Source organism: Strigops habroptila, chromosome 23, assembly GCF_004027225.2.
Source record: "Strigops habroptila isolate Jane chromosome 23, bStrHab1.2.pri, whole genome shotgun sequence".
NCBI lineage: Eukaryota > Metazoa > Chordata > Aves > Psittaciformes > Psittacidae > Strigops > Strigops habroptila.
Genome location: NC_044299.2, coordinates 1,576,169 through 1,597,617, shown reverse-complemented (window position 1 = coordinate 1,597,617; position 21,449 = coordinate 1,576,169). Strand labels below are relative to the sequence as shown.

Sequence of the window (21,449 nt, the reverse complement as noted above, 5' to 3'; positions counted from 1 at the left end):
AAGTGCATTTCTGTTGCATCGTCTGTAACACAATGGCGCATTTTACAAATTTAAAATATCATCATCTGTACATAGCAGATATTCTACCCCAGGTGAACATTCACTCGGGTTAACAGTAAAAATAGCAGACATTTTCAAGACAATTAAGCTGATATTGACAAAGTAGTAAGGCCATAGCTATTTAACTACAGTAAAGCATTGATTAAGTCACTTATTTGCTACTGATCTGCCACAGTATCATCTTTCTCTTCTGGTTAATAGAGTGGGTTACTTATTTTTTTGCCTTTTTTTATTCTTTTTTTTTTCTTTTTAACCTACTGCTAAAACTGCACCATCATACTGTGCCAGGCTAACTCTTTTTTTTTATGATTTTTAAAAGACAAAACAAAGATAGCAGGAATGTAAGATACTATAAAACTAACTTAATTTTAGAAGTCAAAAATAAACCCCAAACTTTTTGCACTTTTAATTTTCCTATCACATGCAAACAATTAAACTTCTCTTTTCACTCCCCAGCAGAAGGACAAGAGAGTGGCCCAATCTCTTCCATGCACAATAATTTGGAAAAGAACTTAACTGGGGAACTATACTTCTGAGGCTAACAAAAGTCAACAATGCTGAAACCAAGTCACAGCTCCTAAAACTGAAAGTTACGTGGGATTTGCACCTTCTGGTATTTAATATCAGCAGAGCAGGAAAATTTGTCTTTACACCCTGTGGTAAGCTACCAAGAAGGAGCCACAGAGAGCTGTTACTCGTCACATCAAGCGCACACCGAACGTGGCTCTTGAACAAGGGACAGTTTCACCTCTGCTGAGAAAATGATCCAGCTCCAAGGACACGAGGAGCTGTGCCGGCAGTCAGTCTGGCTCCCAAAGGATGGCTCCATCCCCGCATCCCCCAGTCTGTCACAACAGGCAGACACAGGCAGAGACACACAAGGACTTGGCCGTGTCCCCACCGGGGAGGAGAATGTAGCAGCTAGCCCATCTAGGTTATATGTTTGCCATGCAATACAAGTACTGCAGGAGAACTTGCACACAAAACTATGGTTTTCACAGCCTTTATATTTACTTATTCCCCCCCCACACACACATAAAAGAATAGAAAGGAAAGAAAACAAAACCACAGTTATCAATGGCACTGGGGGAGAAAGGGAAACGCTAAAGTTAAATCTTTGCACGCAGGTATTAAATAAATAATCATGAATGTCCTAATCAAAGTTTGACTATGCTGGAAAAAGCCAACAGGTTTACAGACTTATTTGCATACACTGTACAAGAGCCATAATCTGCTGCTGGAAAATGCACACCCAGGACATACAAAGCATCCTCTCCATGGTCAAGTCTTTCCAATCACCTCACAAAAACAAGATTGAACTGCAGTTTGGGTTTCCCCCCCCATATCTAATAAATGAAGAAGTTACATTTCACAATTCTTAACAACTCAGATACTTTCAGCACTACACAGTTACTCTATGCACTGCCCTGGAAGCAGATGCCTGCACGGATCAGGCTTAGCTCACTGCCTTCACCAGAGGCTGGAGATGAAGATCTGCACAAGCCTCTTCCCAAAGAGGAGCTCCTTGGAGCAGCAAACAGCTCACCGCAGCCTTTGGTATCCCAACATTTCCTCCAATTTGCCATGACAGTGCATATCTATCCTAAATATCTGCGACTATCACGCAGCTTTGTTTTTCCAGTTTGACTGCAGTAATTCTTTATAGCCTTTAAGATGATGAAAAATTAACGTTGAATTCATTACATTTCAGAACTTGGAACACTTTTAAGTATTTCAACTCCTCTGTCATTCCAACGGATGTAGCATTATTGAGATAAATGGCAAAGGGTTCTTAAGCATCCCTAAACTGTAGACATGATCAAGGATTTCTTTTTCTAAATCAAAAAAACCCTCTCAAACCCAGTACAGGTAGTTTCAAAGTGAATAATGATTTTGGGGTTCATATATATATATGTATATATATATAACATGCGTAGAAATGAACAGTTAACTGCATAAATACATTATATCGTGTTATGAATCAAATCAAAGCAATTGCCAAGCTGAATAATAAGTTAGAGAAATGACAACTCTGGCTTTATATATATATTTATAAAAATAGATATGAGTGTTCTCAAAGCAGTTGATAGAGAATGCCTACTGAGTAAGAAGTCGCCAAGGATTATCCGGCTAAGAAATCAGAAGATGAAAAGTCTTCACAGTTATTTGAACTGCCACTTACATTCATTCTAATGGCAACACTAATATATTACTAAGATGTTTACGGTATATATCACAATTGAGTTTTCCAGTGTTCACAACTTACGACTTTAAATTTGTACACTTGCTATTCACTAAAAAAATTAGAAAACAAAATAAAATAGAGAAAACCCAAAAAGGTGTGATTCTTACTGCTGGAAGCTACTTTTCCCTAACACTTTATACAGAACTTTGAACCCTGGCATGCTGATTTTGGCAGATTAATGCACTGAATTTTCCTACTTCAGTCATTATGGTAATCACCTTGAAACTTAACCACTTACTACACAATAGTGTTGCAAATTCAGTTGGCATACAGCTAGGCAAGACACTACCTTTCAAGCAGCTTCTCTGAACATGAGGGGGTTTCTTTAACTCTTTACCTTTAGTTCCACTTTAAACAGTTAAAAAGTCAGTTGCTACTACATCAGCTGTAAACAGTGAGTTCCCAGTACATATAAACCCTGATTTCTAGCATACAGCATCCAATACCCTACTCCAGAACACAAATCATAGAATCATAGAATGGTTTGGAAGGGACCTTAAAGATCATCTAGTTCCAACCCCCTGCCACAAGGAGGCTGTCAGGATATATATACACTGACATGCCTGTCAGCGTATAGAAAACCCAGCCACGTCTCTGATTTGCTAGCCAAAGAGACAGCAGTCTAACCCTGGTGGGACAGGCAGAGCTCTGTGCCCGCAGGTCCCACCTGCAAGGCAGAATTCCACATCTACAACTGGAATCCCAGACTCTTCACTCGTGAAGCCAACATCAAGTACTGTGTAGCCACTGTGGGCCTGCCTCAGGAAAACATACCAAGATAAATGCACAAAAGTCTGTAATAAAGAGATTAGAGAAAGTAACAAGCAAGGAAAACAAAAAAAAAAAGCCAACAACCCCAAACCTAAGAAATTGCCTTCAAAAGGAGGCAAGGAAAAAGGGCAAATGAAAAATTCCAACGTGCTCCCTTTTACCTCCTTCTGAAGACAAGTTTTGCTGTCCAGGTGCTCTGATCTACCATCCAGTATCCTGAAAATTATAGTTTAAAAAGCTTGCTGAATGAATTATTAGTAAGGTCAAGAGACTCTACTTCAAGCTGGAAACACAAGGTTTACTACAGTAGTACATTCAGTTTGTATCATCAGTGACTAAGTCATGACAACAGTATCTGGCTGCAGTCACTCCACTCACACCGACCAAGCACCTCAGCTGCAGACGTGCTCTGCAATGCAAGGCCATCAAGGGCAGACACATCAGCCCAAAAGCCAAATGTTAAATAGGTTAAAAAAAGTTCTAATTTTACAGAAATGCTAAATTTTTCAAAAATAATATTCTCTTATACTTTTCCTCCTACACTGAGGGACAGGTTAATTTGTCAATTCATATCCTTTCGCTTTGTCAAAACGCTACTTTCACAACCCCAAAACTGATTTCAAGCAGGAAACCCTCTGCAAATTAAAAACAAAAAATACAAAAATTATAATCTCTATATTTATATTGATTGGAATCCTCCAGCATTTGTGAAATCACTTTGAGAGATGAATTTTGGGACCCTCCCCAACTTCTCCACACAAGCCATGCTCCAAGTTCAGTATTCCCCTTCACGAATACTTCTTTCTCACAGTCTCCTCTGCTGCTCATTTGTCCACAGCTCAAATTAAATAGAGAAATAATTGGCTGGCCAAGTGTTACTTTGGTGAGCGGGGTGGCACGTACTGCTCCTTGCCGACACGTCGAGGTGCTCCCTGAGGCGATGATCTGCGTCCAAATTGGCGCCTCTGTTCCCTGATTTTCCCAGCAGCTCCCCTGGGAGGCCCATTGCCTCGGAACCCAGAATAATCCTTCATCCGACCTTCAACCTTGTCGGGAACCTTCTCCGAAGCCTTCTCGGGTGTACCATTGTCTTCATTTTTGGCAGGGGGAACGATGTTGGTGCGATGCTCCCGAAGAGGCTGAACAGGAACTGGAGGAGGCTCCTTTGGGGGCTTCTGGCAAACTTCAGCATAACTTAGCTTGCGTGGCTCCTTTGGGACAAAGGGAGAAGAGCAAGGTTTATGTACCAGAACAACCACACTGTGCTCCTCCACACCATCCAAGGCACAACAGCAAGAACACATACAGGGAGCCATTACACCAAAAGCTGTGGCAAACTCCACATGAGAAGGTCCCAGGCACTACAGCAGCACCCCCAAGAGAAAGGTCCCCTCATTCCCCACCCGCTCCCTGCTCTGGGCCTCACCTGCATCAACAAAGCAGGAGCTGCACTTGCATTAGCAGAAGGTGAAGTGGTATTTGTCCTTGGCGGCTTTGCAGCACTGGTAGGAGACACAGACACGGGTGGGGAAGCGTGGCTTGTGACTTCTTTCTGAGCAGACACTTCTTCTGGTTTGCTCTCTGGCTGAACCGTGCTGTTACATCAAGAACAATTTAACATTAAAACCTATTAACGCAGAAATTAATGTCTGAGAAAGCATTTTCTTTCTTTGAAGTCACAACTGGGGGGTTTTTACAGCCATTACCACCATTTGTTATTTCCATCTAGTGGCCCCTAGAGAAGCTGCCTACCTCAGAGGGAGAAGAAACAACAACATGATTTGCTAAGAACATGCAAACTATAATATTCTTAAGTAATCTCCATACCTTAAGACCACAGCTTCAGTCTGACTTGGTGAACTCACACTTGTCACAGGCTGTTGGACAGTGCTGTGCGTCTCTTCTTCCTGAGCAGGAGCTGGAGAGCTGGGCAGCAAATCTTTGCTTTCCTGCACAGAAAGTGTAAATTGCAAAAGATTGAAAGATCACAATATGCTTAAACTGCTCCTCAGCATGCCAGTTCAAGACATCTGAGAAGAGCACTATTTCCAAAGGTTGCTCAAGTCCTCGTTATAGGAATTTTACTTCTTTTAGAGCATTGTCTCTAAAGCAAGCTCCCTTTAGAGGGGCAAAGCAAATAGGTTAACTATTAGATTAACAAGCATAGTACAATGTTTGGGATTAAAGCATTCTAATGTGCAGCTCTAAAACTGATTCTTTAAGCAGGGGAGAAGGGAGAGGCAGCCCATGCATCTTACTGTGCACGTGTCAGAGAAGAGCAGGTACCTTTTCTTTGCAGACTCCTTTAACGATATCGGACATCCTGCTCTCCAGCACAGGCTCTCCTGGTATTTTTGCTGTGCTGCCAGGCAAAGGTGGGAAATTTGATGCTAGCAAATCAAACTTTGGTGTCTGAGTCTTTGTTTCTGCTGAAGGCTGAGGTCTCTAGAGAAGGAAAATACCCGTTAATAGAGCCGTAACACTGAGCATTAAAAGCATTGAGTGTCAGGGCATTTCCTCACTGCAAACCCACACTGTAATCTGGGAATTTAAGGACTACACCATTCTGTCAATAAATGCAAAGCCAACACGCTGCACTGTGTGCAACTCCTTGCAATAAGGGAAGTGGAACTTACTGAAACCCGGTCGTCTTCTCGTCTCCTCCGACCTCTGAAAACGTTCCTCCTTTAAAGGGAAAGCAAAGTCAGTAAGTGCATTCATCCAGCTGAAGTGCACACTCATCTGCACAAAGGGGAGCCTGTGGCAGGGGATTTACAGTAGCCTACTGATGTTTCTCAAGATACAGCTCTGGGATGTTCTCCATCTTCAGGAGGAGTCAAAGCTCTTACACTCTTGGAACATAGCCAATACGGGAAACAAGTTCTCTTTTCTCTCTCCATGAAGGAGGTACCCTACAGCATTGTACCTGAACAAGTGACAATTAGGCTATAATATTATACAAGAGTATCCTATAATTTTATAGAAATCATCTGATTTCTCACATATCTGTCTTGGTCACTTATTTTTAAGTGTCTAAACCCTGATTTAACAGACAGAAGATAAAAACCAGTTAACCTTAAAATGTTTAGGAGCATTAAATTCCCCAAATAAGGATTTGCTTCTTATTTACAGCAACACAGGTACCAACTGCTTTAATTAAGGGGATAAACCAGGCAGTTATTCTGAAATAAAGATACCTCACTGCAAGATGTTTGTCAGAATAACTAACAGCTGTCCAGTCAAGCAGGAAGCACCCGTGTGCCCAGTTTAGTGTTTATCACACCTGGTTTGTTTAAACACCAGTTTTCTCGTCAGTCTTCCTAGAAATACATATTGTGCCAATGGTTGGTGATCCTTGACTACCACAAGTCACTTGAACCTTCAGCACCATGTCCCAGCTGCCTTATTGTGTTACAGCAAAAAGCAGCACAGCCAGTTCTTTACCTGCCCCTGCCAATGCCATAATCGCCGTTCTGCTCCATCTGGGCGGTAGGAGAATCCTTCTGGGAATAACCTTGGTCTTGGTGGCCAGTTAACGTACTGTTATGTCGCTCCATAACAAAACTCCTTGAGTTGGTTCTGTTCAGTGGTCCGTCCCCCATTGGCATGGTAGCGACGGCAGCTGGACCCTCCGCAGCGTGTTCCAAGCTGCTGGAAGATCGGAAGTGGGGCTTCACGCTGCAGGACACAGACCAGCACCTCAGTCACCCAGAGTTTAAACAACAAGATGCAAAACTACCACCAGCTACAGTGAATTCATTGCCGACAAAGGAGGTCAGTAAGTACTGTTCTTTCTTACCTCCATCTATGCCTTTTGTTACTGTTTTCTTGCAACCTCCTCTCCTCTAAAGTGTTGCCATTTGAAGAAAACACCGAAATCGCTGCCCAATAGATTTCAAAGAGGGGGACACCCCAAAAAACCCCACCCAAAGGCTAGGAGTGGTAGAAGAGCCAGAAGAACCCAAAGAGGGGTTCTTCCTTTGTCTGCGACTGCAGCACGGGGCATTGGCAGTGACCTGGAGAAATAAGTCAACCCTGAGGAACAAACTGATCTGGCCACAAGCAACAAAACTGAACTGAAACAAGAACTGTTGTTCTGCAGTTCAGGAGACGTGCTGAACAAAGATTAATTCAAGCAGCATTAAGAACCCAGTTTTAAGGCCCCAGTACAGTTAAGTTTTCCCCAGCAGAGACCACAAGGAGGAGGTAAACGAACTAAATTCTTCCATTTGGTTCAATTTGTTCTTAAAATGGAAGATCCTCAAGTAATTTTTCAGCCCTCAGATCTCATAATCTTACCCGTCACTGAGAAGGCCACAATCTTGTCTGGGCAGAAGAGCAAAGCAGAAAAGACGAGGAAAGATAAAGAAGGAAAAAAAGCAGAGAGAAGGAGAGATGATGTGAGAGAGCAAAAGGAAGGAAAAGCATGAGGTGCAGGCTGCCCAGACAGCCGACTGTTGGACCTGTTCTCTCTTAGCGCGATACTTGATCATCACTGGGCCAAACCTTGGAGGCTGTTACCTTCACTGTCTCCTGTCTGCCCTGAAATCCTGCTGAAGCATAACTAATGTCTGCTGTCACAATAGGAAGATTTATCAGCACAAAACCAGAGCTTTGTACTAGCAAAGGCTGAGCAAGATTGGCAGGAACGATAAGACAACCAAGACAGACCAGCAGAACCTGTACGTGCTTGACCCTAAAGCCCTAACTTCACAATGACTGAGGTTTTACAAATGACAGTCTTAATGTAACCACAGAGTTTTAAAAGCTTAAGGATTATACAGATGTGATCTACAAGGCAGCAGTGAACGTGTGGGCATTTCAAGATGTTAATGTTTGGGTGTACAATTCTTGTACAGTTTCAGCAGCTGTACTCCTGAGAGGATCCCTATACGTTAAAGTTTGGGCACAATTTAAGGCAAAAAAAAAAAAAAAAACCACAAAAACCAAACGTTTTATAAAAAGACCTTAGCTGGGAGCAGAGCAGCTGTAACTGAATCAGCTGCCCTGTCTCCCACATGGAGTCATGCTCCCAGTTTCACAGCCTGCATTAAGGCTCTGCTGAGTCACCGCGGAGCAGATTCTGAAGTTCACCTTCTGCGAACAGCCACAGACCTTTAACTGCATCACAAGCCTTCTTATGGTACTGGCACTTGTCAACTGATTTCGCTAAGGATATAAAAAGCACTTCCAATTCCCACAGAATACAGTGAAAAAGCTTGCAAATAAAACAATTTCCGCCCATACAAACAGATTACAACTCCGGTGTATTTACAGAGTACACTTTCAGCACATACAAAGCTGTTTCCTCCCCCCCTCCAGTGTTTATATCTGAGCTTAGTCCTTACAGTTAACAGGAAAGATGGGGATAAAGCAAATAAATTACAGTACCAGACTCAGCATCAAGCAGTTTTAGCATACAGCAGTCAGGGCATGCAACTCTCAGCTGCATAAACTGAATAGCTCCTTGCAAGACTAATCACACAACAGGAAAAGCTTACTCTTGTGCTGCAGGAGTTTATAATCTGTGTATAACAAACATAATTAGAAGTATTACCTTAAGAGGAAGTTAGTTATTTGTCTGCAGAAATTCCTCTGAGGCTTTTAGAGGAGTTACCTTTGCTCTCTCCAGCACATACATCCACTATTTAAGGATCTTAAGCTGCCACCTTGATTTTATTTTATAAATCCAATTGAAAGATATCACACATATTTGATAAAGTAAGAGACCCAGTCCCATCAGAAGGCACTGCATTTTACAAGTGCAAGGAACACTTCAGGATCTCAATACTGGAAGTTCTCAGAGAGCAAACGAAGCTGTCTTACCGATTTCTATGGAATGGGCGACCTATACTCAACGAAGCAGCATTTGTTTTATATGATCCTGGTGTATTAAAGCCATTCACAAATCCACCGTTAGGAAAGGGGGCCTGCAACACACACACAACAACTCAGTGGCTGAACTGAAAGGAAAACGTTTGCAGTTTCATGAGATCAGCTTCAGCAGTTACTCATCTAGTCCGTACTTTTACATGGGCTACTGCATCTAGTATGTCATGAAGTGAAAACCCCACCAGGTTAACAGTCTGCACATTAGCATCAGACTCCTGCTGCTTTGTAGCTTTTCCAGGAACAGCAGCTACTGGATAATGGAATTTCAAACCAAAATTCATTGAAATAAGTGACAGCCCATGGGGAGCCCTGCAGCCTATCTGAGAGTGTTGCTTTAGCAGGTACATCCCTGGCAGTGTTCAAGGCCAGGTTGGATGGGGCTTGGACCAACCTGCTCTAGTGGAAGGTGTCCCTGCCCGTGGCAGGGGGTTGGGACTGGATGATCTTAAGGTCCTTTCCAACCCAAACCAGTCTGGGATTCTATGATGTAACATGAAGTATCATAAAACAGAAGGCTCTGACTAGAAAACCTGTTCATTCTACAGCTGAGAAGCCCACTACCCCTTCTGATCTGTTAACCAAATGATTCCTGATGTTTGAGGTGAGCTCCTCACATTTTCATCTGCTGTTACTCACCAGTGGTGTTTCAAAGTAAGGTGCAGGATTTGGAGACCAAGTCTGAGGCACAATGCTGTAAATAGAGTACTGCTGAGGACTATATACAGGCTGCATAAACAGTGGTGAGGCAAACTGTGCTTGTGTTTGAACTGGCTGAGTGTAGACACTGGAATCCACTACCCGGTAACCATTCTTAGCAAAAAACGTGTTGATGGCTTTTATCCTTGCCTGCAAGATAGCAAATCACATCACATGGTTGGGAGAAAAGGAGAAGCAGAGCATGAAATCCTTCTGGCCTACTGAAATTGTAACAGGAGATGCTAAGAGGAAACAGGTTGATTACTGCTTATGAATAAACACTCTGATAAAATCAATACAGATTACATTCTTACAGCGTGCTAAAGGGAAGGACACACTTTAGGTAGAGAATCTGTCACGTTTAAGACAAACACTGCTTTCTATAGCAGCTAACTGTCCAGGCTCCAATTCTGGCAGTTCCTCTCACAGCACAAACAGCTCACTTCAGCCTTATTTGTAGAGCAGCTAAGTCAGGCTAGAGACTCGTGATGGCACGGGACCCTCTCCTGAGCTCTGCAGACCCAGATTCTGGGCAGCGTGAAGGGAAGATGAAACAGGAATGTATTTCACACCTCATGGGAAGCAGCACTGGGAATAACCAGCAGCCAGCCACACGACTGTCATTTCTCAGAGCTAGCCATGACCTCATTCAAGTTCACAGCCAACAGAGCAAGTAGTATGAACCATCCCACTAATGCCTCAGTGTCATAACACCCCCCCCTGCACATTATCATCCAAATACAAACAATATAGAATGCAATTCAAACTGAATCCTCATATAATGCAGCCTTACCATTACTGGCTTGCCCTGAAAGGTTTTCACTTCTTCCCTTAAGTATTTAAATGCCTGCAGATATAAAAGAGATTAGATACCTTGATAAAATCGTACTTCTCCAAGGATACTGCATGATTAACACAAACATGTAGCAACGTACTACCCCATTAGCCCAGCTAAATTCATCAGCACTTCAAATTCAGGATACTGGATGTCAGTTATGGTCACAGAGCACTAAGGCAAGAGGCAAACAAGGGAGTTATAACCCCACAGACTTTCAACTTTCTTCTCTACTTACTAGAATTTGCCAATAACCTCTTAAAATAACAAAAGGTGGATCAGTAAATACACATTTATTTCAGGCACAGGAAGCACACACGCAATTCTCCTGAGCAGGAGAAGTATTAATAACAAAATGGAGATGTCATTAAGAGCTGAAGGCAGCCTTACCTGTTGGGCATCTGTATCCGACTGGAATGTAACGTACCAGTTGTTGTTGTGAGCAAACTCACAGCTTATCACTTTGGGGCAGTTCTCATTTTTAAACAGAGCCTTAACCTCCTAAGGGAGAGAAGTCAGGCAATTAAGGGGACCCAGCTCTAAGGTGTAAATTGAGCACTAAACCAACAGAAGTTTACACTCCAACTCCTCAGCTGCAATTCTCCCTTCACCAGGGATGTTCTGTCATTCCCTCGAGGTCTGCCACACACCAAACTATCCCCTGTACCCTTTCCTGAACTCAAGAACACTAGTTCAGCCTGTTGAGCACCCCAAATAAAAAGTAGCAGGCCCACGTGGAGAGAAACCCAAGCTCAGTGTAGAACTGGTGATATTTCTATATGAAAGAGGTGGCCAAAATGTGGCTTTAGCTCAGGAGAGACATCTAGACAAGAATGATTCTAGCAAATATTTCTAAGTCAAAGCAACCTGACAGCTTTGCAATAATCAGATTTTAAAGAGAGGGCAAAGCAGCTGTTCAGCATTTGAATTAAAAGAACTGATTAAAAATGCTGGTAGACAAACACCCTGTGTTACAACTTGAGAAAACAAAGAACTAAATCATTCTGTTCGCCAAATATCAGTAGGAATTTTATTATCCTCCCTTCCCTGAACATAATGAGCTCAGCTCACACTGGGTCACAATGAATGAGAAATGTTTAGTAACATTTCTTGCTGCCAAAACAACCGTCTGACTTCAAGCGAAGTTACTGCTGTGACAAAAATTCACCCTGAATTCCAAGCTATGCCCCGCACTGCTTTTATTTCGGGATCTGAAAAGAAACCAGTTCAAACTTCCTTCCCGAAAAACCCAGCTAGCTCAGGTTTGGGGGGTGGGAGGGAAGTTTACTTGAGAGCATTTTAATGTATCAGTAAATAAGGTGAAGGGACAACGATACCAGCAAGTTTTTGCTTTGGCTCTTTTGACAATACAGCCAGGCAGAAAAGATAATTTATGTGACTGACAAGAAAAATATCAGTGTTTAATCAAATTAAATGCCAGCTGACCTTTGAAGCAACACTTCCTGTTGCTGCCTGAAGCACTGTTGAAGGTACTTTCCAAACCCATCAACAGGCTTTTCTTTCTTTTCTATTTATTTACCTCTATAGGTGTTGTTTCAGGGATCTCCCGGAGAATGATGATACATCGCTTGTGGTTTGGTCTTACTTTCTCCCCTCTCTCATCCACTTGTACCATAGGAGAAGCTAAAATTAAAACAGAAACTTGGCTTAATACTGGACATTGTGCACTGCAAAACACCTCAGCAGCAACAGACTCCATTACCAAACTTGTAACAAAGAGCTGCTTAAGAATTCAGATTTCTGGAATTCAGGGTAAAGGACTGTTTGATCAGCTAGAGCCTGTTAGATCTTCAGCACAGTTTAGCTGTTTATCTGATGTTGCCTCCATCTACAGCTTAACTATCTAAAAAGCTCAGTCCTAAGTTCAATTCACTCCCAGCTCAAATCAAGTCAGAGGATATAAAACCATTCCTAGACAAAGCCCTGACAGGGAAAGTTCAAGTAGGGAAATCGAGTCAGAATAAAGACTTTAAAAGTTCACTTACAGCTGTTTCCTGAAGCCATGTGCAGAACATCCATGTGCACACAGGGCTCATGTCACAGGAATTCTAACCAGCTTTTCCTAATAAGCCTTTTCTAGTTTTATCACCTCTAGTAAACTTTTGCACTGAATCAGAAGACCAGGTTTACTCCCAGAGTAAGACTTTCCCTGCTTGCAATACCTTTGTGTAGCCTCTTATTGGGCCAGATTTAAACAGTTTATTATAAAGCAAAAGGAGAACAGCCACTTACTCGAACATATGCTCAGAGACTAATATATTTCTCTAAAGCAAGGAGGGATTCTTTGTTCTACTGACACCAAACAGCCAGACTTACATCTCAAAACTTCAAGGATGAGGTCCATATCAGTTGTCAGCTTCTTAATACCTTCCATGTTGGCAATTGTCCATATTGGAACAAACTGGTCACTATCCATTTGAGACATCAAGTAGAGATCCTTTGAAAGATTCTCCCTAAAAGAACATAAGTTCACTATTTTATGAAAATGTTGAACTTTCCTTACAGAAGACTCCAACCAACAGGATAACTGCAGGCCTAAACATTCACCAGTACCATCCACAGGTATCTCTAGCCAGAACGTATCCAGGAAGGAAATCCTGACAGATCAACACAAAGCAGAGCAAGATAATTCAAAAACTTAATGGAAGTTACAGTGCTCTGCATGCTGGTCTGTCAAAAAGATCTTGCCAGAGACCTCTTCTGGTAACACACAGCTCAATTATCTCAGCATCTGACAAGTGTGAGCTGTAAGCACAGAAATCCTACTCAATTCTCATTACAGGACAAGGATGAATGGATGGGACTGAACAGCTAAAAGGTACCACAGGGTTTCTACAGCAAATCTTGTGTCACATCACAACCACCTCTCACTCACTGTTAGCATTTTATAAAGATAATAGCACATATCAAGCCAAAAAAACCTGTTAATGATTTTAATAAAGGGTTTATACAAAGCTGTGTTAACTGTACTGTACCGTGAGAAGCAGAATTCAAGTTGCTTTTTCAAACATTCTCTAATGTCTTCTGTGGACACAGTGGAGCTGCCTTCACCTAAAAGTTACCACATTGACCATCAGTTCCAGTTTCATGGTAAGAACATGACACAAGAACATGTTTCAATGTACAGTGAAAGAAGGAATCCCTTTGGGTAAGACCAAGAGGAAAAGGTCATCTGAGACATGCTCACAGAGCACCCCACTACATGTTCTCAAATGACTTAGATCCCAGATTTCACCTACCTGGCCAAGTGCTATGGATCTTCTTGAACACAGATACTTCCTACTCAGTCACATCATAACTGCAGCAAACTTCAGAGGATTACAGGTACTGGCAGAGGTATTTAACTCAAATACTCACCAGACACTTCATAGATTTGGTATCCAAGATCTTCAGCCGCCAGGACAATTCCATTTGCAGATGCTTCATCGACTCCTGTCCCATTTCTTGTGGCCTCACAAGACGGGGAATACATCACTTCATATTGCTTGCAGCTATCCTCTGCAATCTCTATGTTACCTGGCAGAGGAACAATCAGCGACAGAAAACCTACTGTGAGCTTCAGTATATATTGAACAATTTTGGCTACCAACATTAAAACAAATACTCAAGAATGCTGAGACTGAAAGTATCTGGCCTTAGTCTGTCTTTCTTAGACTTCAATGTCTACTTCACCTTCAATAGCACTTTCTACCTCTTCAATTTCAGAAAGCTCTTCTGGTTTGCACTCAGCGATAAGTAAGTAATAGGATTGTCAATTTGTAAGGTCCCCAAAAGTGGCAGAGAGTCTAAAAATCAGGTTTCCACCTGAAACTTAGGATATTTAAATGAGGTTCCTAAACCCAAAGCACTAAAGTAGCTTACATCAACGCATTACATGATTCTTATTTACGAAAAGGACCCAGGAGCATCTAGTGGTTGCTATAACACACGCTGAAATCAGCCAATCTCCTCAGGACACCTCAGCTTACCCTTCACCACAGCTGCTCGAGATAAAAACAAGCACAATTTCAGTGTGATCCAGCAGTCAGGCGAAGGAGGTTGTTCCAAGAAAATCAACTCCTCTGCTGGATCTTTTCCACACTAACAATGAATTCACTAAAACACGCTTTGGAGAAGAGATACTATTCAACTCCTTACAATAGAAATTGCTTAAAGCAAGAACGCTGTATCTGAAGCTTCTGTCACAAACTCGTAATTCTCTCTTCACTTCTGCTGACTTACCAGAAGGGCCACACAAACTGAATCCTCCCTTCTTCATCCCTAACTTTTCCTACACCTTTTTCCAGAGAATCTTCTGCTTCCTGCTTAACAGGCCTCTGCTGTATTTTGAGCAACCTCAGCTATGCAATTGGCTTCATATCAAGTCTCAGCCAAATCAGAAGAGTTAAACCATTTGAATATTTAGTTCTGGACAACCATGAGGGAAGGATGGAAAACACGGACTGAAATGGGATCAGACTAAACTGAAAGGTGTTAACACCGATGCTTTGCAGTTCCTACTCCACCACAACGCTCCTGTCTAACAGCTCTTGGCACCACCTCAGTGATCTACCAGGATCATAGGTGCCCTCAGATCTTATTTTCCCATTCACTGGGTCAAGTGGATACTAAAGTGCAGCAACGGTGAACAAGCCATGAAACCACTTCTACACATTTAGCATCTTGTCTCCCTCTTAGCGCGTTACTCAGTCATCACTGGGCCCTTGGATCCCGGTACCTGCGCAAGTATTCTGTGCTAGCACAGCTCTGGACACCTTCTTGACCCTAAACCAGAGGTGGTTTAGGAATTCTGGTCAGGCCTATTATCTCTATAACCTGCCTACTGCTTTCTCATGTTTATTCCACACTTGTCCCTACATCAGCACTAACGGCTTCAAGGACAAGAGCCAGAGGTTGCTTCTCAGTGCAGAAACTCCTAGAGAGCACCCTCAGTGCTACCCAGCAAGGGACAGAGCCGGGGCTGTGCCATCTCACCCTCAGCAGGAGTCCCCTGCGCAGCCGCTGTTTCTTGCCACGAGTGCTCTGTGCCATTCGTTGGTGGCACAGCCTCCCCACTCCCCTGGGGCACTTCTTGCCACACTTTGGCGTTAGGGTTTAAGCCAGCGCCCTTCGATGTTACCTGCTGGAGAGACCAGAACACTTTCATTAGGAGAAAAATCCCAAGCTGCTTTAGAAGTCAAGCCAGACAATATAGGTGAATTTAGTGATTTTTTTTTTCTCTCTAGAGTTCCACATCTCAAGTGTCCAACCAGCTATTAAGCACCTATGTGATTTTTTTTCATTAAGCAAAACAGGAAAATCCTTGGTATTTTCCAAGTATTTCATTTCTACCTCCATGAGAAGTGTTGCCTTCAACCTCTCTTTATTGACATCCGACAAGAGCAGCAGAGGCAGCAGCTAGCCGTCAAGGACTCTGGGAACTCACAAGCTTTTAAAGACTTGACTGTCATAATGCTCCAGTCCCCTTTCACCAGAAAGGGAAATTTTCCCTCCTCCAGACCCCTTCCTAGAAAGGATGGTAAAAAAACACATGTCAAGGAGAAGAAACTAATGACTTAGTGACATCTATACTAACCAAGCATCGCCTGTGCTATGCCAGGATTCCTCACGAGCTTATCCGAGTACTGTCCCATTTCCCCATGAGTTTACCTACATCTTACACACATCAATGGATTTAATAATAATTTCCACACTAATAGTTTCCTTAAACTTGTAGCCAAGGAGAATGAGACGTCTGAAGTGTTGGGATACACACACAGCATCCCAGGCCGCTGAGGGGGATTGTCTCACTTTGAGACTGGGCAACAAGGTCCATAGTTAGACTAAGAGGGCAAACAATGAGACAAACAAGAGAAACTGCTGGATTCCAACCTGGAATCTAACACAGATAAACATTCCCATGGCAAAACACCGTGCTCTTCAAGGTAACTTTCCAAGAGCTGCTCAGAAGCTCAAAGGCCTTTGGGTAAGGAGTCCAATAATCCAGCAACAGCACAGAGGATAAGCACTGTGATGGCTTTTGCTCTCCCATGAGAAAACAAACTCCTTCCACATAAACAAGAAACTCTGCTTTTGCAAGAATTTTCCTCCCAAGAATTCCAAACACCCCCCAAGCAACAGTGTTTGCTCCAAACAGGTTCCCTCAGGCATCAGAGGGCAGCCCACTGCACTCACACCACTGGCTTGACTTTAGAAGGCGAAAGCCATTAATCCCAGCTCCTATCTCACAAATTCACATATGAGGAAGTTTGATATTTAAGAGACCAGCCTCTGAATTCTGAAATTAAGGAGTGGCTTATACAGGCCTCAAACATAAAGCAAACGGATAAGGAAGCAGTTGCAATAGCTTTAGAGATAATTCCTCTACCAAGGTCACACCTACTGCCAAAGCTGTTGGCTACAAGGACAAGCCCACATGCAGCAATAAAAACCCTCCAAACACCAGAGAGGTTCAAGACAATCATGAGGAAAGGCAAAACAAAGAGCGCAATTTTTGCAAGGCCCTCTCTGGGATTCAAAATTCCCCAGGCACAACTGACTGAATCCACACAGCAATGGTGCTTTCCCACTTTCATTAATCTTGGCAGAAGAATATCACTGGAAACAGAAAGAACTAGAAGTGGTTCAGTGTGAGGGGACACATGGACATCTCCCTTCTATTTCAGAGTAGTTGTTCTCCAACAGAACAACCTTAGAAGGCAGACCCAGTGACCTGCTGCACCCGCTTGCTCAGAACCAAGAACCAGCACATCCCATTTCCTTGAATTTACTTTTCATCAAAGCAAAAAAGACAAGATACAACCAGGAGATGATTCATTATTCTATTAAAACAAACTTACTCACTGCCTTACGTCTTTGAGGTCAGGATTTAGCTTATGCTGAAAGTAATTGTAAGGAGTGAGTATGATAAAGTGAAACTTAAAACACTTCGGGGAGCTTACTACACTTGTGGAGGCGATCAGAAGTAAAAAGCAACTCTGAGTATGACAGATGATGTTACCCCCTTTAGCAAACAGCAGAAGACACACATGGTGACATGGAAGTTCAGGAATCACAGGTCCATGTGAAAAGCACTAAGAAACTAAACTGATTCCAGGCTGATAGTGATGAATGGAGGCATGAATACAAAGGAACACACCTGGAACAGAGCGTAGGCTGCTTCCTCTTTGTTCTAGAAACAAACACTTCATGACATGTACTGCAATTCGGCAAGCCCCAGCCCTGATGTCACAACCCTAACAGCAAGACACCATGGACTAGATGATCTTAAGGTCCTTTCCAACCTTAACTATTCTATGATTCTGTGACTCCGAGAGGATAAGAAGTCCCTCATTTCCATAAGCCTGTTGAAAGTACAGTGTGCTGTGCCCCAGGAGCAGCTCCGCTCCGCTCCACGAGCGGCTCTTCTGAAGAGGAGGCCAAAATCTCGATTCTTGCTTATTTAACTGAGGCCAACAAACAGTGAGCCTGGTTGATTGGCTGCAGAACAACCCTCCCAGCGGCTATCGGGAACTTTCATGATGAGGTTAAAGCTTTCCAGAGTTACAAAGGTTAGGAACACTCGTCGGTGTCCACAAGCTGACAAAGCTGTCCTCCACAGCAGAGCTGCCCTCCGGTTTATGTTCCTTTTGGCAAACATGGATCAAAGATTCTCCTCCAGCAATTCCTCAAAACCAACTATAAAGCATCTATCTCATTGTGAAAGGATGGCAAGGAATAGTTTTCTTACTGTGAGTCTAAATTACATTTAACAGATTCAATTAACACAACAAAAATGGAAACATGGAGTTTCTTTTAAAGCATTCTATTTAAATATCAAATTATCCTGCACTGAGCTTGTGACAGATTTCCCAGCGCAAACTTGACTCTGTAAAAGGGAATCCAAGGGAAAAATCTAGAAGAGAATTTAATAAACTCGTAAGGAGAGAATCTAAGCATTTTTCAGAAGTGGAAATGTAAGCAGAGGGAAAAAAAACCCTGAAGGTCAGCAAACCCATGGCAAAGAGAAGCCTTGAGCTGGCTGGGGGATGTGAAAGGTAGGGAAATGTGTGTCCAAGGTGGACTGGGACACATGCCAGTTACCTGTCACCTTCCCAGAGCTTATCCAGGCTGTGAGGCAAACCAAGAGAGAGAAAGCTGGTGTCAGACCAAAAGCAACAACTCCTTTGGAGCTGACCACAAGATCTCAGGTAACAACAGTTCAGCCCTCGGAAGGTCCCAGGTAATTCTCAAAACACACATTAACTTTAATGGTTACCAGAGAGTTAGTTCCACTGAATGCAGCAGGGTTTTGTCATTAGCACCCCACAACTGAGGGTGTCTCCTCTCCCCCTTGGTCAAGCAAACACAGTTCTGCTGTATGAAGATGGTACCACCTGTGTCACTGGTGTCCATCCCTCCTCTATGAACAGGGCCAACTTGGCGGGATGGTCACCTAGAGGGAAGCTGGAAGCCTCAGCTACTAAAAAACAGAGCCAGCAACACCCAGTGCCTCCCATGGGCCTCGTTTTCCAGCTAGGAAACATCACTGGCAACAATTAGAGCAGTGTTTCACCCACCTGAAATGCAGACAGCTTAATTTGCACAATAAATTACTAATATACTGAATCAGGAACAGGTACCAACTGACCACAACCCAAAGAAGGCCCAGCCAGCCATTATCAATTCCATTTTTCACAATGCATTTCATAATATTCCCAGTGCACCTGAATTATGGATTGTTAACAGCACGTTGCTCCTGGCTGGAAGTGAGAAACAAGATCTACGCCAAACGTTAATGCATGAAGAACAGTGTGAGCCTCCCACCAGCCCCTCACTGCAGCAAGTGTTTTGTGCCAAGGGATACTTTCCTTTGTGCCAAAGGAAAACAAAATTCCCCCATGGAAGAATCAATTCATGATCACTACGTGCAAAATATAACACTGATAGCTAAAGGGAGTCAGAGACTCCTCCTGAAAGCTTCAGGATTTCCAGCACAGTCCCGTTCTGTACTTTATTTTTCAGGCAACCCCAATGATCCCAAGATGAAAGCTGCAGCATCCAACTCCAGTGCTTCAGAACGCCTGGTTAAGAAATCAAGTGCCCTGCCAGTGACAAGGAACCTTCAGAAAGTGTGAATTCTCCTCAAGAACTCAAAATTAAACCTTATTGATTCTTCCCTGAATGAAGATCACAGAAACTAACTCGCCACACTATCAGTGGAAAAGAAAGAACATCAAACAAAGCAACCAATGTCAAGTTTGTGCTTTGAAAGGATTCAGTGAACACACAGACATGCGCTGCCTGATTTGCTCCAGCTCCCTTTGAGCCCCATCTGAGCCCCATCCAGCACCCAACCGCTCGTGTCACCGCTGCGGTTCGAGAACCCGCTGCTTGAGGGGCCACCTCAGCTCCGCTCCACCGTGCCTGAGGTCGGCTGCTCGCAGCTCCCGGCTGCCATCATGGGGCTGCAGCTCCCACCAGCTCCAACAGTTCCTCTTCAAGCTAAAGACTGTAAAGCAAATCCTGTCATTCTGTGCTCGTTATGGTTTTTCTTCCCTCTCAGTACAAATCAAGTAGCATTCTGAACAAGTTCAGAAGTGAGGCAATTAGTTGAAGAAAGAGAAGGTCTTTCCCAAACCTTTTTATTCAGAGGTTCCTAACCACGGGATACATGTTGGCATTCATGCGAAAGACCCACCACCACCACACATGAAGAGAATACACTGCTCGCAATCTGCTGCCTTCCCTCAGTTACTCCTTAATTCACCCAGCAGCCGTTTGCTCCGTACACTTTTAGGCCAAAACTTACTACAAAGTTCAAAGAGGCAGCGAAATTCCCTGGGTTCGTCCCGCAAGTGCTGGAACCACCTCACGCAACCCCGTGAAACGCTGCAAATCGGTGAGGCAGCGCCCGCGGACCCCAACCCGCTGCTCGGAGCGCTCGGGTGGCGCCAGGACGGACATACGGATCCGTCTGCCCCCCCCCCCCAGCGCCCTCCCCGGGTCACCTCCACGGCTGGGGACGGGCCGACCGCGCTGCTCTCGATCGAATCAGACACAGCAGGGCCGCTGCACCGGCCGAGCTCGCCCCCCCCCTTTCCCCCCGCCCCGGTATTTAATTAACCCGCATAAAGGCGGACGCCGCGCCCGGCCGCGCTACCGCTTCCCAACGCGCCCAGGCCAAAGCGGCGGCGCGGAGCCCCGCGGGCCGGCCGCGCGTTACCGAAGAACCTGGCCCGCCGCTCCGCTCCCCGGCCCGCAGGCGGCCTCGCGAGTCCCGCCCGCCGCCGGGCCCGCGTAACCTTCACGGCAGGCCGCGGTGCGGCGGCTCCCGCGGAAGGTCACCGCGGTGCCTTTCACCGCCCCCTCCGCCGAGCCCCGGCACCGGCAGAACCTTCCAGAAAGGCCGAACCCCCCCGCCCCGTTCACCCCCGCCTCGCCGGGCCCGCGACCGCCGCGGCCGGATTTGCTGTGTCAGCCCCGTCCCCTCCCCCCCGGCGCGGCGCGGAGCAGCGTGCGCGGCCTTCCCGCCACATGGCCCGGCCCCGCGCCGCCCCGCCGCGCCTCACCTCCACGAACAGCAGCATCGTGCTGCCCGCGCCCAGGCCGGCGGGCCCGCGATCCGCGCCGCGCTCTGCGCTGCCCAGCGGCGCCGACCGGGACACCTGGGCTCCGCCTCCCGCTGCCGCCGCCAGCGCCCGGCCCCCTCCGCCGCCCCACCGCCTCTTCCGGAGCAAGCCGAGCGCTTCCGGGCTACGGGCGGCGCCGGACCGGACCACTCCCTTCGCGCGGGAGGACTCACTCCGCCAGGGGGCGCGGCGGCTTGCGGCGCTGCGCGGGGATGGAGCCGGCTCCCCCCCGCGGGCGGGAGTGGGCTGCCCCGCACCGCTGGCGCCCTCCCGCGGGCGGAGATGGGGGTGCCCGGGGCTGGGGTTTGGTTTCCACGTT

At 44.9% G+C, this 21,449-nt stretch overlaps 1 protein-coding gene across 5 annotated transcripts; it reads right to left on the bottom strand.

The window, feature by feature from the left end:
* Positions 1-286: 286 nt before the first annotated feature.
* LARP4 (La ribonucleoprotein 4) lies at positions 287-21,221 on the bottom strand. 5 transcript variants are annotated; one of them, XM_030510471.1, is made up of 17 exons: positions 21,071-21,135; positions 15,852-16,026; positions 15,495-15,642; positions 13,878-14,036; positions 13,496-13,571; positions 12,837-12,973; positions 12,040-12,143; positions 10,890-11,000; positions 10,458-10,511; positions 9,605-9,814; positions 8,903-9,006; positions 6,521-6,754; positions 5,713-5,761; positions 5,363-5,521; positions 4,904-5,025; positions 4,503-4,671; positions 287-4,287 (listed from the first exon to the last, which is right to left on the bottom strand). In XM_030510471.1, the coding sequence occupies exons 2-17, from the start codon at positions 15,855-15,857 to the stop codon at positions 3,952-3,954; spliced, it is 2,178 nt and encodes a 725-aa protein (XP_030366331.1). In that variant the 5' UTR covers positions 15,858-16,026; positions 21,071-21,135; the 3' UTR covers positions 287-3,951. The 5 variants fall into 5 exon arrangements, 4 of the variants coding, with proteins under 4 accessions (XP_030366331.1, XP_030366330.1, XP_030366332.1 ...); XM_030510470.1 differs by lacking the exon at positions 15,852-16,026 and having other exon boundaries at positions 21,071-21,221; XM_030510472.1 differs by lacking the exon at positions 21,071-21,135 and having other exon boundaries at positions 15,495-15,639; positions 15,852-18,259.
* Positions 21,222-21,449: the final 228 nt, after the last annotated feature.

Excerpts from the sequence above, each read along its gene's own strand:
- LARP4 (XM_030510470.1), bottom strand. Across the intron at positions 13,572-13,877 it reads CCAAATCTATGAAGTGTCTG|GTGAAGGCAGCTCCACTGTG; the intron begins GTGAGTATTTGA and ends GGTAACTTTTAG. Across the intron at positions 9,007-9,604 it reads CTTACTTTGAAACACCACTG|GCCCCCTTTCCTAACGGTGG; the intron begins GTGAGTAACAGC and ends TGTGTGTTGCAG.